General features: G+C 38.7%; 1 protein-coding gene and 1 long non-coding RNA gene across 6 annotated transcripts in view; one reads left to right on the top strand and one right to left on the bottom strand.

Moving 5' to 3' along the window:
• LOC140718840 (multiple C2 and transmembrane domain-containing protein 2-like) overlaps window positions 1–18,935 on the bottom strand; it is a 431,322-nt gene that overhangs the window by 14,372 nt on the left and 398,015 nt on the right. For all 5 annotated transcript variants that reach the window (XM_073033051.1, XM_073033048.1, XM_073033050.1 and 2 more), the window contains one exon: window positions 5,817–5,926. In XM_073033051.1, coding sequence (XP_072889152.1) covers window positions 5,817–5,926 — 110 coding nt within the window. The remainder of the gene's footprint in view (window positions 1–5,816; window positions 5,927–18,935) is intronic.
• LOC140718764 (uncharacterized) lies at window positions 464–4,242 on the top strand. Its single transcript, XR_012096784.1, has 3 exons — window positions 464–645; window positions 3,155–3,285; window positions 3,873–4,242. It is a non-coding gene; the product is annotated as an uncharacterized lncRNA (long non-coding RNA).

Raw genomic sequence — 18,935 nt, 5'->3', positions numbered from 1 at the left:
TTGTGCCAATAAATCCAGGGTTTCTATTTTAACAATTTGCTCGCCTCATTCCAGTACTTTATTAATCTACGGAAGGTTTAAAAGCCCATCTGTTCGAAAGGTTTTAAACGAGGTGCATTCCAAAGTACAGGCCCTGTAACAGTACTCCTTTGTTTTTCTGTAAGCTATGAAACGCCTCACTACGACAGTAACCCAGCCCATCTGTGTGAGAATAAAATGACTGCAGTTGATCTGCTTTCCCTATACATGTGCAGCATTTTGTGCTGCATCGCATTCCTAAAATGTGTGAGATGAAATTCCATTACACTCTGTGTTGGCAGTCCAAACAAAGGCTTTCCCCATTGACCACATCACAATGGAATGCTAGATTCGAGAAAGGAATATTCCTGGATTGAAATAATGAGGAATGTGTCACCATATTAACAGACAGCACTCACTCCTGACTGATTGATTTAAGCTATTTGTCTGTGGAATATCAATACCACAAAGTTCAACCAGCATCACGGGCAATATGCCAACAAGATTAATAATAGAAACAGAAAATACGGGGAACACTCAGCAGGTCCGATAGCGTCTATGGAAAGAAAAATGAAGTTAAGACCGGTCATTCAAACTTTTTTTCGCCTGTTTTAGTTCTGATGACAGGTTTGTTTCCTCAACAAATACTGCCTGCCGTACCAAGTATCTCTAGCAATTTTAGTTTTACTTGTTGTGTATTTAGCTGAGCAATGAGCAACTATTAGTTTAAAGCAGTTTGGCATAGTCTGTGGTTTACAAAGGCTGGAGCATGTTAGATAATATTAACATACACTAATGCTCTACCTTATGGCTGAAACATTTATATTTGTGAGATTCCATTTTCAATAGGTATAGTTTGGCTATTCATACAGTTAGATAGTCAGTCTGGAACAGTATGTAACCCAGTTTAATTAAACCGAAAGATGTTAATATTAATAAGGTTGAAAGAGTGCAGAGAAGTTTTACAAGGATGTTGCCGGGATGTGAGAAACTGAGTTACCGAGAAAGGTTGAATCGGTTAGGACTTTATTCCCTAGAGCATAGAAGAATGAGGAGAGACATGATAGAGGTATATAAAATTATGATGGGTATAGATACAGTGAATGCAAGTAGGCTTTTTCCACTGAGGCTAGTGGAGAAAAAAACCAGCAGACAAGGGTTAAGGGTGAAGGGGGAAAAGTTTAAAGGGAACATTAGTGGGGGCTTCTTCATACAGAGAAGTAGGACAATGCGGGCTCACTTTTAACATTTAAGAAAAACTTGGACAGGTACATGGATGAGAGGGGTATGGAGGGATACGGTCCAGGTGCAGGTCAGTGGAACTAGGCAGATAAATGGTTCGGTGCAGCCAAGAAGGGCCAAAAGGCCTGTTTCTGTGCTGTAATGTTCTACGGTTCTATGTAATGTTAGAAAGCTCCACCTGTGGAGGAACGAAAATGAGCTTTACCAAATTTTTAAAAAAGTGAACTTAGGGGAAAATAAGCTATGCAAGAGCAAGGTGTGTCTGATGTGGGTGCAGACAAGCAACAGAAAAGCAGCAAACTATTAAAACTAAAAATAAAAGCTGTTAGAAGTGGAATTAGTAGCGAGAATCTCTACTCTACCTACTTGAAACCCTCAGAGTGTAACCCCGGGAAGAGAGAAGATTTATTGAAGCTACAGCAGCTATAGCGAGAGAACAGCGGCAGAGACAAGTGTCCAAGATCTCTACCACGTAACCAGGAATTTGTTCTGTTAAATCATACCAAGGGATTTGGTCAGGTTTTTTTTTTGTGTAAATTTTGTGAATCGATCTTCCATGGGATGACCCACTATTTCATCCAATGGACCAAGAAACAAGATGGTGAACCACAAAAGATCGAAAAAGCAGCTGAGCAACAAAATGTTAAACGATGTGGAGGATTTAAATCGGTTGGATGTATAAGTTTATTTTTCATTCAAAGGATCTGAATTTGATTTTCTGCAAGAAATGATTACTGAATGAAATTCACTTTGTTTAAAAGTTGTGAGGTTGTGATGTTGGAGAATTTGTCCCGAAAGGAGTTAAGCTGTATATATTTGGTGTTGAATTTGAATTTGTAGACGTACTGACTGACTGGAACTGAAACCGAGGATAACCATAATACTTAAGAATTGGAATTCAATTAGTTTCCTAACTAACTAGGGATAAATACCAAGGCAAATGTTAGTCTGTAAGACTTTAAATAGGGAACATTGCTAGATCTAATTAGTTAGAGAAATTGGAGTAATAAAGGTTATTCTAATGAATCTCACTGGTTCTAACTAAAATGGAATTTGGTTTTCATTTGATATCTGAGATTGGGAACCTAAGACAGAACGTTGGAATTTTGAATTGGTCTTACTCATGTAAAATATTTTGTATATATTGTTATTTTTTATAAACAAATTCGCTTCTAGAATGTGTGATACTTTCCGATACCTAGAGCTTCTGATGGCCTACTAGCACCCAGTTGATTTTTCATAAAGACTGCGGCAGCCAGTCACATGAGATAAGTCAAGCATTACACAGATGTTACAAGTATGTAGGGCATCTTTAAGTTTTGCATGTTACATTTACATAGTTATGTTAAAACTTAGATAAAACACAGTGAGAGCATTCCTAATGTCTGTTCTGTGTGAAGGTTTTCTCGCAATGAAAATAAATATTTATCAGAATTATATCACAATTGAATGAGGGACTATATTTATTAGGAAAAATAGAGAGAATCTGTCTGAGATAGTGTAGTGCTGGTTTGTGAACTGTAGTTTAATGGACTCTGGATCAATGGACTCTTTGGTGCTTCTAATACCGCTAGCATGATGGGGAGAGGGAGGAGTCAGTAGTGTTGCTGGCATGGGTGGGATTAATGCTTCCGTTGCAGTTTGTTTAAAGGGAGGGGTCGTAGGGGCTTTGGAGCTTCTATGTTTCTATCGTTCTATGGGGTTTCTTTGCTTTGTGGATGTCTGTGAAGAGGACGAATTTCAGCTTGTATACTGTATATGTTTTCTGATATAAAATGTACTTTGAAACTACGAAGATTGAAGAGGCTGGAGCTTTGTTCCCGATTAAAGTATATGGGAGTATCCTGACAAAGGGTCTCGGTCCAAAACATTGACTCTTTATTCCTTTCCATAGATGCAGACTGACCTACTGAGGTCCTCCAGAATTTTGTGTGTGTGACTCTCGATATGGGAATGACCTGGTACTGGCTTTAAGGCAATGAAGAAACTTGTTAGAGTGGACATGGAGAAGGTACCTTCATGCAGGTGAGACCACAATTAACCAGTTACTAATAAAACCAACGGTGATTTTCATGATATACGTCAGTGATAATAAACCTGATTTTGATTCTGAAGTAGAGTGTGGAAGTTTACTACCACAGGAATTAGTTGAAGTAAACTATGTTTAAGGGGAATGTCGACAAAAACAAGAGAAGGGAATGAAAGCATATGCTGAGGGGTTATAATGCAGGGGAGTAGAATGGAGTGGAAGCACATGGGATGGAACAATAAACTATTGCACCAGTTGCCTGATTCTAGCTCTTAAGTAATTCACAATTTTAACTATTAACTTGAACCACCTTCAAAGAATGCGTAGACTTGAATTTCACAGAAAAGATGAGCTACCTAGACTTGCTAGAACCCATTAGTCAGAATGTAGATCATCTGCCAAATTTCCCAAAGTTCTTGAGTGATGTGAGATTTCTCCTGGTATTAGTCAGGAAAATTGTCTGCTCATGCTACAAGGGATATGGAAGTGACTGTATATCTTTAAGTGAGATAATCTGAGATTAGCCTTATTTGTCACAAGCACATCGAAACATACGGTAAAAGTTTTTTTTTTGCATCTACAGCCAATACAGTCTGAAGATTGTGCTGGGGCAGCTTGCAAGTGCTGCCACAGTTCTGTCTCCAACATAGCATGCCCATAATACACAAACCCTAACCCTAAATGTATCACTTTGGAGTGTGGAAGAAAACTGGAGCACCAGGAGGAAACCCACACAGTCACAGGGAGAACGTGCAAACTCCTTACAGCCAGCAGAAGGAATCAAACCCTAATCAGTGATTACTGGCTCTGTAAAGTGTTTCTGCTAACTGTTACTCTACTGTGCCTCCTCATTACTTGGAATGACTCCTGATCTGTCAGTGGATGTCACTGTGGAAATTCAGCGATTTCTGCAAACTTAACCCAGAAAATAAAAAAGGGGTTTGGAACAAAAAGCTCTGCACAAGGTGATCAGTTAAAAAGTTGAAGCACATACTAAAATTAGACATGAAAAATCAAGGAGATATAACATCAATTTATCTTAATAAGAAGAAACTCCACGATTCCTGACTGAAAGTAACACAGATCTAAGTGAAATAATGTCTAGGCTGTGAACTATAAAATACTTGTGAAAAAAGTATGTTTGTGCCGGGTTATTGGGTTGGACTCTTGGATCTGCTAATTTGTGCTTAAAGTAATAACACTCTGCAGCCCCAGTCTTAATTAGAATGCCAATTACACTTCTACTTCCCTTACCTAGCTAAGCTAGAATATAGAGGTTTGCTATACACGTGTCTGGTTAAGACAGCTAATGGTACTTTGTAGATGAATAGTCTGAGATGTCTTTCCCCAGGATCTCCACTCAAGGTATGAGTCCATGCCTTCGGTTTGGTCACCACCAGAAACTGGGGAGCACAGGCATTCTATTATTTCAACAATGGCACAATACTTCAAAAAATATGACAATGTATGGCAGATATAAGCAGAACCTTGGTGACTGAGTCAGTAAGAATGTTTGTTGATTACAAGGGTCTTTGACTGCTGAGAGAAACCACCGCTTTACGCGGCCAGCAGCTCCTCTGCCACCACACAGGTCAACTGAACATTCAAAAATTAAGATTCACAAGTGTATTCAGGGGGAGGAATCCAAGTCAGGCGAGTGGGAGTTAAAATGCAGATCACCCATGATCCGCTGGATTATTCAGCTCAACGGGTTGAACAACCAATTCCCACTCCTGCCTGAATGAGTTTAACAGAAAAAAAATTGTAAATGTTTCAGACAGCACCTGCGTTTGTCAGGAGGGTCAGACATCAGGTTTTTCTTTCCACGGATGTTGCACGACTATCTATTTTTAAATCTTACAGCATTTCCAGTGTCTATAGTTAGTGTTATTTTTTTATAGAATTAAGGTAATTTTGGATTTTGATGCTACCAAGTGTGATGCTGTCCAGATTCAGTGCAGGTTATAACTGCAGTGCAAATGCAAACTCACAATACAGAAGTTTAATGTTCATTCTTAATCACTTGTTTTTGTTAACTTAAGTTTATATTAACTTCTGCTTGTTTTGTTTGCCGTATTACTATTGCAAAATGCTATTCTTCACAGCGTTTATACCCTGGGTCTGAATGTCTATAACAATAAGTTTTAACCTGAACTCTGTTTCCCTTCTTCAGTATTCAGCATACCTGTTGGCCATGTATTATCTTATCTACTGTTTTGTAACTATAAGTCAGACAGCACGTACCACCAGGATCAAAGACAGCTTCTATTTCATTGTCATAAGACTATTAAATGATTCCCCAGTATGACAAAATAGACTCTTGACCTGACAGTCTACCTCAACATGCTTTGTACCTTGTTGTTTGGCTGCTCTGAAATATCTCTTTAACTATAATATTATCTTGCTTGACCCTTGTACTACCTCGATGCACTGATGAAATTAAATTATCAGTGTGGATGACATGCAACACAAAGTTCTTCACTGTATCTGAGCACAGGAACTTAATTGATGAGAGAAATATCCTTACCCCAGGTCAGCAAGAGGTACCTCAGTGGGACAAAATACAACACGACTGTGCAAACCACAAGCACGATGCAGCCCAACTTGGCCAGGAACGGGACCGACCAGTTGAATGTGCTGGGTGTTTCAAAAGACAAAATAACAGCACCATTAAAATTGCAAGTCACACCAATGTTCTTGAATTTCAAGATACTGTATTTGTTTACTCTGTAAAAGAGACTCATCTTCCCTTTGACTTCAACAAACAACAGCTGTAATTTTGCAAAGTGGATAAAATAAAATAAAGCCAACATTTCTAACATAAATAAATATAATGCAGAAAAGATAAAGCTCAGAGGGTCAAAGAGGAATGCAAAAAATCTAGAAACACCACATCTACTCTACTGTTTTTCCAAATGAAGTCACTTTACATAATCATTGATTTGCAAGCATTATTATGACAAGGACTTGAATGCCTTTCCATTTAAGAGACACTCCAAGGAGCAGCCAATCAAGATGTAATTTAGACCTTAACCGTCAGCCTCACAAAATTCCCTACTAAAATTACATTGCTTGTACTTGCCTCTGATGCTAATTAGCTCCGTAACTATTGTTGCTGCTGCCCTCCTTTTCCCGCTGTTATTATTTATTAAGACGTGAGATAATAACATTGTTAAATATAATCTTGTTCTTAAAACAGTTTCTCCTGTACAATACTTGCAAATTTTTTTTGTTTGCAACATCAAAATATATTCTAGATCTGATAACGCAAAGCCTTTATCATGCTCTTCAAATATATTTTAAATTATCCAAGATAAATGGCTTTGAGTTAAATGCAATAAATGATATAAATAATAAATATATTAACACTTGTGGGGCAGGGAGAGTGGAGGCATCCAGGAATGAGGAGTGGAATGAATTAAGAGACGATCTTAACTTAGAGAAAAAAGTCTAATAGGAAACATCGAGGGGAATTTTAACCTGCAGAAAGAGATCAAGCAACATGCAAATGTTAAATCTGATTCTAACACAGATTCAGCCAGAAGAAGGGTGAATGGGAATGTATTCCATGGATTGAGATGGTGACAAAGAGGGAAATGGTCACTTAGATATGGGGCAGGGAACTTCATATTTAGCCTGCTACAATCAAGTCAGGCAAGGTGGAGGCTGACTGCCTTCAAAACTCTGCTCAGGGCTAGGAGAACAGAACTGTATCCCATAGTGCTTTATCTTTCTTGCCATCCCAATAGAGCAAAGATGGTGCAAGATCAACATTGTCCATGCTTCATGCAATTAATGATAAAGTAAATTTATTATTAAAGTACATATATGTCACAATATACAATCCTGCTATTCATTTTCTTCAGGGCAAGTCAATAAATCTGTAATAGAATAATAATCATAATAGAATCAATGAAAGACCGCACCAACTTGGGCATTCAACCAATATGCAAAAGACACAAACTGTGCAAGTGCAAAATGAAAGAAATAATAATAATAAATAAATAAGCAATAAATATTGAAAACACGAGGTGAAGAGTCCTTGAAACTGAATCTATAGATTGTGGGAACATTTCAATGATGGGACAAGTAGAGTGAAGTTATCCCCTTTGGTTCGAGAGCCTGATGGTTGAGGAGTAATAATAGTTCCTGAACCTGGTGGTGTGGGTCCTGAGACTCCTGTACCTTCTTCCAGATGGCAGCAGCGAAAACAGAGCATGTCCTGGGTGGTGGGAGTCCCTGATGATGGATGCTACTTTCCTGAGACAACACTTCGTGTAGACATGCTCTAAGCTGGGGAGGGCTTTACCTGTGATGGACTGGGCCATATCCGCTACTGTTTGCAGAATTTTCCCTTCAAGGGCATTGGTGTTTCCATACCAGGATGTGATGTTGCTATATTACAGACTGCTAATGGGTGAGGTGACAACATATGAGGTATTAACTTAACTACCATTAGATAATAAATCTTAACCAACCAAAGACTACTGATAGCAGGTCACTTCAGCAATTGTCCTGGCAAGTGGGGAGGGCCATACAGTGAACCAAACTTTTCATTGTTTCCACAGGAACAGCATTCCATGTTGTTGAGGTTTCCTGTACTAAAGTCCTGTAAAATTGGTCAGCGTTTCCCTGGCAAAAGTACTGAGCAGCTCTGACATACCAAAGTGAGCTGACCTCCCAGAAAATGAGAACACTCCCACTGTCCACCAATGGACCCTTCTTATAGCTCTAAATTCTTATTAGTGATAAACAGGCCCTACTTTGAGGCCTTTACCTTCTATGAAGGCAACAGAGGTGAAAATCGACATATGAACCAAATGCCATTTGAAGTCACCAAGAGATGCACCCAACATGGACTGGAAATCCTGTGGGCTCTCACACCAGTGTAACACTAAGCAAGCTGCTAGAAGATATATTCCCAAAGTTGTTGTAATTGGATAAAGAAAACATTGGCATTACCAGTTAAAAACTTACAGGAATGAAAGACAGCAGGAATTATAATGCTTATGCTATTTCAGAACCTTTGAAGATCTCAAATGAAGAGCTTTCTGCTTTGTGGGTAGATAAACTATACACAGTCAGTTACCACAACAGAAATTGTACCATGGTCAGATTACCTGTTGGAGTGAGACAAAAATTCAGTACTGGAATATGGAAACGGTGGAACAGAAAATACCCCTGCTCTGCTTTAATACAGAGCCATAAGACTATTTTATACCCAACTGAAGGGACAGATGGGCTTTGCTTTAGCATTTCACAGAATGTCAGACTCCCTCAACATTACCACACTCCCTCAGTGCCTCCCTGAACTGTCACACTAGTCCAAAAGCACCCTTACTTCTTCCTGTATCTCATCATGTTAAATACATTGTGTTGTCTATCAACAAAGACTTATGTCCTGCAATACTGAATGATGAATATGGTGTCACAATGGGAGAGCAATTTGGATCACTGTCAGAGGGGATTGCTGCAAGATCCCTTTTGGTATTGATTATTAGGGCTTGTCTTCCAGCTTGAATCTGTCCGCATTGTCTGAACGTTGACCGTTGATACTCTTGCGTTCAGTTTTTCACTTTACAACAACCGCTTGAAAACAAACACTTTCCAAACGAGCTGATTTTATCACAGGGTAAATGGAACCGTAATCCTGAATGTGGCTTGTGTGTCAATGCAGAATTAATCCTCTTTTGTGTAATGAACAGAATGAAAATGGCCTGAAAAAGCTCACCTATTTCACATAAAACTAGAATTTTATTAATTAAAAACCCAGAGTGGCATGGTGTAATCAAACTTTAATCATTTCACATTAATATATGCATTTTACAATGAAAGAATCATAATACTAATTTCTTCTGTTTGAAATCCTTGCGACCCTAGGGAAATACATCAGCTAACATGCTCACGTCCTCATTATCACACTTGCGAGGTACATGGCAATGCACCTGGGATGAAGCTAAAGAGAATATACTAAATACATTATCGTTATGAGAATGTAGACCTCTCTCTATTTGTCAATAAAGTAAGCAATAATTAATTACTACTCAATAATGTATTCCAGGATTAGCATAGGCAGAAGGTAAAACACAATAATGATGTGCAAACTGAAGATTGTTGTCAGATCAGATTAAATTCTTGTGACAATATACCACTCTATCATTTTCTGATGAGCTCTGATGTGTGCACAAGCCTATTAGTAGATAGTTTATTGAAATAATATGATCTGATTGGCTCGCTGTTCTCCTCCATACAGCTGTACAAGTGAAAGCATTCATCCACATTTCAGAACTTTATCCTTAAAGGACCCACACTCTCAACAAAATGTGTTAATGATTATGGTGTGGGAGCAAATATTCAGTGGATTCATCAATAGAATTATAGTTTATTTACAATCTGGCTGCAGACTAGGGGACTGCATTCAGACACTCTGCAATTTATTCCAAATATTGAGGAAACTTCCCTTTCCTTCTGAAATTCATTCCCTGCCTTTTAGTCTACAATGCACTGCAAAATGATTAGTGACATTGACTTGGTGAAACAAGTTTTGAAAACTCACATGCAAGTTGCCAATGAGTCAAAGGAAGCATCTTATATAACATTATGAATAATACTACAGAAGAGATAGGCTACTTGGGCCATCTGTTGACTTTTTGTACTCCAACACTTATTATACGGTTAACCGTTGACTTTAAATTACTGCAAAATCTCCAGCAGATCCCTTGAAGAATCGCTAAGAGTAGAAGCCAAGGACTGTGGTGACTTCCACAGTCACGGGCACTGCAAGTCTATTCAGTCCAGCCAACAGCAAGTCTTGCTGCAGGAGATTTAGCACCACTGTTAATTGCTAGAACATATCGACAATGTAAAGCCTACAACACAACCTTAGCCTCCTGAGATACAAGGTCCAGCAAACTGAGGTTCTGTCTTATGCTCCAAGTGCAAGTTATATCCTCCAGTGAAATCCAGTTACATCATGGAATACTTTTTGTTTAAGTGAAGGCGGGTTAGAAGTAAGCTGAACTTGTTCTCTTTGATCCTGCTGTTATCCTTCCTGCTCCCATTTTAGATCCTGCAGTGCTGTGAGAGAATCTGGAACACGGGGTCTCGGATTAACTATAAGGAAGTTGACAATTTAAGGCAGAAATGAAGCAAAAATCTTCCCCCAGAATTTTGTGAATATTTGGAATACTAATTCTAAAAGGGTGGTGGAAGCAGTAAACGGAATTATCTTATTGTGGAGGTAGGGAGATTCTGGAGAAGAAAAGAAGGCAAACGATTCTAGGGAAGGTAGGAATGCTGAAGTAAGATAACAATCAGCTCAGCCATGACAGAGCAAGTCTGTGGGGCCAAGCGCCCTAATTCATATGTTCATAAGAGAATCTCTCACTGCTAAGTCTTTGTAGAGACCTGCTGGCTACTGAAAGCAATTAGGCAGGACCAAAGTGTTTCAGACTGAACAGATAACTAATTCTCTCAGAACTTCTTCAGAGTTTTCTAAAGCACAACTTTTATTAGCAAACCCTTCAAAGAGTTGTGCGAAAAAGTCGCTCTGAAGCCACAGCATTATTGCTGATTACAGTACTACACCATTACTCACTGACAGGTTATTCTGCACCCTCAATAGATTCATTAGCGCATTTCACAAAACTCTGGCAATCCATGCACTCAAAGTTAAACTCAAAAATGCAGTTAATGTCCCTCTTAATTATTGATTAACATACATAAAGCACCAATCAGCCTCTCCCAGTCACTGCCTGGAACGCATGGGTTAAATCCAGGAGACAGGTTGGACAACTAATTTTTACCAGTTTAATCATCAATCCACAGTACATACACAAGCTCTCTCTAGGGTTAAACAGGCACCCGTGCGTAATAATGGAATCAACCCGAAGGATCCTGAGTTTCACCTACACCCCAAAATCTTCAGGGCTTCATGGGGAAACATTCGCAAGTTATTCACAGCAACTCTAAACATTTATTGAGGAAAGGAACATTTTGGTTTCTCCCTTTAGAGAAATTTTTAACATTAAACTGATCAGTGAAGTCAACACAAAATGAACTAATCCGTCTGGAGAGAATTCAAATTTCTTCTCTTAATCTATTTTTGAAAATGACTAATTGTAACTTGTCAAAGTCTATGACAAGGCTGATTGATCACCTAATGAATGTTGAGACATATGATCAAGGTTGCCTCAAATGAATATTCATACACGTGCGGCCTAGCAAAACAATTGTGCTTTAGTGAATCCTACAGATTAAATTTGCTAATTGATGCATGCTTCTAATTTGTGTTGTGGGTTTCACGTTGTCAATACATTCCAAAAGTTATTGCACGTTACAAAGACTCATAGGATTGATTATGTACAAAATCAATGAATACGATCCATTTGTAGCTGATTAATTCACAACAATATATAATCACTAGATGATGAATTGTGTTTGTGTATATTTATCAGATCTGCTCAGTGCAAGAGAGGTAGTTGCTGTAAAATATGTTGCTAAAGTCATGTTCACTTCCACCAAGGTGAATTAATATTATTATGTATTTATTAAGTAGCTAAATCTCCAAAGCTAATTGATAAATCCAATGCACAAATCTGAAATTCAAGATATAGATTATTCTGCTCAGCAGGAAGTCCAACAACAACAGATAGATCCTAATCTCAATCTCTTGATTTCTGTTCAGTGGTTCCCAAAGTGGGTGATATCGCTCCCCCTGGGGGCAGAGGGGAGGCACTTAGTAGTTAGGAAGGGAGGTGAGGGATTACAGGCTTAATTTAAGAAATGAATTACCTATTATAAGCATTTGATCCTGACTGCCTCATTATTGATTACAATGATCACATAATCACCTCACCTCTTGCTAACCCACAGTTCTCTTAAACTTTGTTCAAAGCGTGTTATAGCCATTTAATACTTTTATATTTGGCATAGCATAAAAAATCTGGACTGAAGGAATTGTGTTATTTCGGGGCCTATGCATTATTGTTGTTCACTACTGTAGTATAGTGTTAACTAGTATGAACCCCTTGCTTTAATCATGCAGATTTGCAATTCCTGTGAATTAGGGTATGGCATTGAATGGGGCAAAGTTCAATATCTTCCCTTTCAAATGGTCTGGATCACATTTATCTAGCCCACGCCCAACCGAGATATCGCTGCCCCACTTTATGTACCATCAGGCAAAGTGTCAGGTTTTGCCTGAGCTATGTGATGTCATAACTTTCCCCTTTATTGATCGCAGGGTTTGATGTTGGGCTTAAACTATAGACTATTGACTATGGTTATCAATTCATATAAAAAATGGTGCAGGTAGACCAAATTAAAGAATAGGTGTGGAAGTATAGTATGGAGTATCTGAAATATGGATTTACATCAGCACCAAGCAACCAACAGTGGCCAATGTATCTGTTATGCAAAAAATATTTTTTCAAATGAGGCAATGAAACCCTCCAGGCTCCCTGAACATTTGAAGAGAATACACTTTGATAAAGCACAAAGAACATGACTTATTTCAGTCACTTCGTGAAAACTTACAGAAACAGAAACTACTTCAAAGCATGTTTGCCAGCACTTCACAACTAAACAGTGACACTCTGCATGCTTCAAACAATATCTCATTGCTCAATGCTAAATCTGGAAAGCTCTATCATACTGACTCTGCCAGCGGTAAGGGAGGTTTTGCATAGTTACCAGACCAAATAATTAAAGCAATTCCATTCAAAGATGAATAGATGAAATGTCTGAGAATGTGGAAGATACATTGTGTACCTTTGCCTTGTGGTTTTATTCGTTTCATAAAAGATGAAAGCATCGCTCAAGAGTTAATATTTGCAAGGGAACTAGAAAAAGAGATGGAGACGGAGTCAAAATTTCAGGTTGCTGAGCAATTTTTCAGAGAAGTACATTCCGCTCACTAACATTCTTGCTTGTGCAACAGATGGGGCACCATCAATGACAGGAAGCTATCATGGGGCTATTACTTTCTTGAAAAAAACTGCACCTAACATATTTACCACTTGCTCTGTAATTCACAGATAGCATCTTGACACAAAAAAAACCTAAGTGATTGGCTGCACAAATCATTAAATACGGTTATCACAATGGTGAATAAAATCAGGTCCTACGCTCTCAATTGTTGACTATGTTGAGAACTTTGTATTGAGAATGATCTAAGTTTGAACACTTGTTGTTGCACACAGAAGTCGGGTGACTCTCTTAAGGAACTCTAACTCTAAAGGAAAAGCCCAAGATGCTCTTATGCACTTTTGAAACTGTGATAAAATTCTTTGAAGACTTGAATGCTTCATTCAGCAATCAATTAAAGAACATTAGGCATGAGATTGCTTAGTTACCAGAATTATTTGCAAAGTTTAATGAAATCAGTCTTCAATTGCAAGGAAATAATGTGAATCTTATTAAAGTCAAATCAGTCGTCTCTACATTTCTCTCCCAGTTAACCCTACTTAAAGTACAACATTGGCTGTTGCAACCTTTTCCAATTTCTGAGCCTCTCTGAGTTGGAAGAGAAAGAAAGAATACCAGATGATAATCTTCAAGTATACTGTGCCTAACTGGGTGAGCCACATAAAGACATGTCAGAGAAATTTCAGGATCTTCTCTCAATCTAAATTCCAGATTGGGTAAGAAATCCATTCCTGAACACTTGTAATGAGGAATTGACAGGAAGGATGGAGGAAGAACTGATCTTGCTACAAAGTGACTTTGAGCTGAAGCTGAGGTTCAAAGAAAAATCATAAAAGACTTTTGGTTGCAGAAAGAAATCTCTGAACGCTATCTTGCACTGTGGTAAAAGGCCAAGATGTTCTTTATTGCCTTTCCAGCATTATATTTAGTGGAGCGCAGTTTCAGTGCAGTTGCCCAACTTCTTTCAAAGCAACAAAACAGGCAGCAAATTACTGAACATGAGAATCTGAAACTCCTTCTGAGAGATATTCAGCCTGATGTTGGTACTACTGCACCAAGCCCGTCCATCTCAGTGAAAGGTGAAATAGCAATGAAGAAGTGAACAGTTGTACTACTAATGCGTGCTCGAAAATTTTTGATGAAAATTGTTTTCATTGTAATTAAAGAAATAATGTGATTTGTAACTAAATAGATTTCAATATTTGTGCAATTATTTGTCACTGCTTTGAATTTGCAGCTCCTATTTACTTCCACTATTCATCATAAATCAAAAATTCGTTATAGTTTTTATGTAATAGCCAGAAAAAGAGAGGGGCACTGGGGATGTGGTCTGAGAGCCAAGGGGATGGTAACCCAAATAAGTTTGGGAATCACTAGTCTAGATCAATACACTCAACTTTTGATAAAAGGAGTGCTTCACTTTGAAATATGGTACTAGAATAAGATATTGGTGGAATTTTGTAAAAGTTAGTTTCTTGTCCCATATTTGATTTTCTGCACGAAGGAAGAGAGCTTGGAGGTAATTTATTCCTACATATCAGCTTTGAAATCAATAGGCAGCAGAGGAGAATCCTAATATGAATACCTTCTTTCTCAGTAAACCTAGTCTTAGCTGGAGAAAGCTTATATTTTCAAAAATAATTAATTCTTTGAAGCTGCAGGTATCTTTATCTATTAGTGATGAAAAATCATGGATCTACACTCCCTGTCCACTCACCTGACCAGGAATTCTGCATCTGGTTACCACTCTGTAGAAAGGAGATGACAGGAGTGGGTGCAGAGCTTAGCCAGGATGTTGCCTGGGGAGAAACTTTCCAGTTTGTTTGTTTGTTCATCTATCTATCTATTTATTTATTGGGACATAGAATAGACCCTTCCGGGCGTTCAGGCCACACCACCCAGCGATCCCTGATTTAACCACGGTCTAATCGTGGGACAATTTACAATAACCAATTAACCTACCATGGGAATGGATCAACTGGGGATGTTTCACTTGGAGCAGAGCAAGTTAAGGAGTCATGACAGAGTACTTGATAAAATCATGAGGAGCACAGATTGAAAAAACATTTTTCTTTATAACCAAAATGCATAAAAACAAGAGGGGAGAGTTAGAGTGGGATAAGAAGAATATTTTCTTCACCCAAAGTGTAGTTGAGCAATGTAATATCTAAAGTAGGCAGAGATTAATAAAGATGTATTGAATTGAGGGGGCGGAAGTTTCTTGAGGGCACAGAATTTGTGTAAGAGGTAAAAGATTAATGGGGATAAGAGGAAGAACTTTTCCCACACAGAGGGTGGCTGGAATTTGGACTGTGTTGCCTGGATGTGTGGTGGAGCAGGTACTCAAGCAACATTTAAAACGTATCTAGGCAAAAACTTGAAACACCAAGTTATCAAAGGGTACAGGCCAATTGATGGAAAATGGGATTCGTATGTAAGGGTATGGTAACTAGCATGACCATGGAAGGCCGAAGGAAATGTTTTTGTTCTGTATGAATTTTCTCTTATTATGACTTTTAGTCTAACTTTTCTACTATAATTTTTGCTGTAAACTGAGGCATTACCAATCCTCATTCAAGTACTCTGACACCTGCTGCATACAACGGTGCTTTCAAGAGAATCTTCTGTGGAGTAATGTACTATCATCTCTCGCCCACATCCATTGCCATTTTGCAGAGTACTGACTGACTTACTTTAATTATTTGGCTGCAAACACCATTTGTTGTTTTATCACCACTATAGAAATGTGCTTTTTTAAAAAAATAAAATGTAAAGTTTTGTATCAAAGGTTGAATTTTGATTTACAAGCATAACTCAGTTCTGCTCCATTAGATCTCATGAATGTGTTCAGTTTGGGACTGTACTAACCCCTAGGACAATTGCAGAGATCTGACAACTGGACTGCAGAGAGTCTGGATCAGATCACTGAATGCTGACAGCTGAACTTCTGAATTTCAAATCCCTACATCATGCAGCAGGCGGAACATATTGCTCAACAAAATCAGCAACTCCATGTTAAATCAAAAGCCTGCAGATGTTGTGTATCTGACTAACTCAGCCAACTGCAGCTCACTGAGATACAATGTCCAATGAGGATAAAGCCGAGCCAAGAGCTGGCACTGAGCTGTGGAAAACAAGTAGCAGGCCAGGTCAAGTGACAGCTCCAGACTGTTGACAGAAATCAAGGTGAGCTCTGTACTAATCCCCAGCGACTCTTCAGGAAAACAGAGCAGGCAGCGGGCAGAAGCAACCGAACAGCAGTAAACCACTGTGTATTTGTGATGCTGAAAGCAATGGAGGACAAGAAACACAAGCAAATAGCCCTGAGAGCCAGTTTTGGCATTCAATTGGATCTTGGCTCATCGATATCTGAATATATATTTTTTCTCCACATCGTTCAATATCTTACTAATAAAAATATCTTTAATAAAACCTTCAATTCCTATTCAATTGCAAACTTTCAGAGTGCTGTAGGACTATTAAATTACTAGAAATTTAGAAAACAACAAACATGATATGGATCACTGTCCCATAAAGCTCCGTTAATTCTGCAGTTCGGCATTGCGGTAGAGTAGTATTTTCTAGTCTATAGTTGCACCCAGTGTGCCAGAAACTGAACAATTGGGATTTATTTATAAAGTGGCTACTTTATTAGGTACACCTGCTCACTAATGCAAATATCTAACTAGATATAGGGGCAACAACTCAATGCTTAAAAGCATGCAGATATGCATAAGAGGTTCAGTTGCTGTTCAGACCAAACATCAGAATGCATGAAGAAATGTGATCTAAGTGACTTTGATTGTGGAATGATTGTTGAATGCAGACAGGGAGGTTCAGAAAATGCTAATCTCCTGGGATTTTCATGCACAATATGCTCCAGAGTTTACAGAGAATGGCATGAAAAACCAAAAAAAATCATCCAGTGAACAGTTTTGTGGGCAAAAAATGCCTTGCTAATGAGAGTGGTCAGAGGAGAATGGCCAGACTGGTTCAAACTGACAGGAAGGTGACAATAACAAAAATGTTACAAGAGTGGTGTGCAGAAGAGCATCTCCAAAGGCACAACACGTCAAACCTTAAAGTGAATGGGCTATAGCAGCAGAAGACTACAAAGATACACTCGATGGCTACTTCACTAGGTATAGGAGGTACCTAATAAAGTGGCCACTGAGTGTACTTCAGTTCTAAAACTGAACTCTTTGGGGGATCCCGTTGAAACCTTTCTAATGTTGAAAGGCCTAGACAGAGCAAATCTGGAAAGAATGTTTCCCATGGTGGGAGAGTCTAGGACAAGAGGGCACAGCCTCAGGATAGAGGGGCGCCCTTTCAAAACAGAGATGCGGAGAAATTTCTTTAGCCAAAGGGTGATTAATTTGTGGAATTTGTTGCTACGTGCAACTGTGGAGGCCAGGTCGTTGGGTATATTTACGGCAGAGATTGATAGGTTCTTGATTGGACACAGCATCGATGGTTACGGGGAGAAGGCCGGGAACTGGGGTTGAGGAGGAGTAAAAGAAGGATCAGCCGTGATTGAATGGTGGAACAGAGTCGATGGGCCAGATAGCCTAATTCTGCTCCTATCTCTTCTGGTCTTAAAATTTAAGTCCACAGATTTAAATTTTAGAAAGGGATTTCAATCCAAGCATTTAATTCCTGCAAGGGTGAATATTAATTGGCCTTTAATCTCTAAGGTTAAAAATCTCTTCAGAACAACTGGTAGTAGAGGTAAATGTAAATATTTATTTCTCAAACATGCTGTGAAATGAGATGATGAGATTGCCCTGTGCCAATTTTTTTGCCAAGTTTGCTGCGTTACAAACATGACTTGCCTTCAAACAGATTCAACTGGTGCAGTACTTTGGGCATAAAACACACCGAATGAAAAATTTAAACAAGCTTTCTCGTGTACATGACCAGAAAGGGCTGTGCTATGGAAGACAGAAGATCAGAGATAGAAGGATTACGGATGCTCAAAGCAGCCCCGACCGTGAATTCTAAATGCTTGATTACTTCCTGTACTGGGGACAAAGTAACCTGCTTGCTGCAGGAAAACTACAGAAGGGAGCATCAAAGGTGATGCATGAAGAGTGGATAATCTCTGTGGAAGGCAAACAGCCACTTCAACTGTTTATTGTAGTGTTGAGAGACTAACAAGTTAATATACACTAATTATCAAAAGATTGTAGAGACAGGTAAATATAAACCTAATGCAGGCTTTCAAAGATCATAGAATGTTTCTGTTATATCATGTCATCTTGTAATGGAAATTCTGACCAATTTTTAGCCCCTTATCTAAGGAATGATGTACTAGATTCTTGAGAGGTTCATAAGAATAATCCTAGGAATACAAGGTTTAACGTATGATTATAATTAGAATCAGATTTATTATCAATAACATTCTATTATGTCTTGAAATCTGTTGTTTTGTCACAGCAGTACAATTGGCCCCACTCCTGACACTCCTTCTCTGCCACCTGTCTCTGTCCTCCCGTGGCACTCCATTGTCGCCATTCCTAACATGCTTTTCTCCTGCCAGATTTACAAGCTGCACGCAGACAAATATAGTGACTACAATAAATAAATACACAAACAGCACAAAAGAGGAATACTGAGGTAGAGTTCGTAGGTTCACGAACAGTTCAGAAATCTGATTGTAGAGGAGGAAAAGCTGTTCCTAAAATGATGAGTGTGAATCTTTAGGTTGTTGTACAGTACT

The sequence above is a fragment of the Hemitrygon akajei genome, chromosome 30, assembly GCF_048418815.1.
Source record: "Hemitrygon akajei chromosome 30, sHemAka1.3, whole genome shotgun sequence".
Classification (NCBI taxonomy): domain Eukaryota; kingdom Metazoa; phylum Chordata; class Chondrichthyes; order Myliobatiformes; family Dasyatidae; genus Hemitrygon; species Hemitrygon akajei.
Note: the sequence above shows the minus strand (reverse complement) of the source record. Positions and strands in the feature narration are given on the sequence as shown.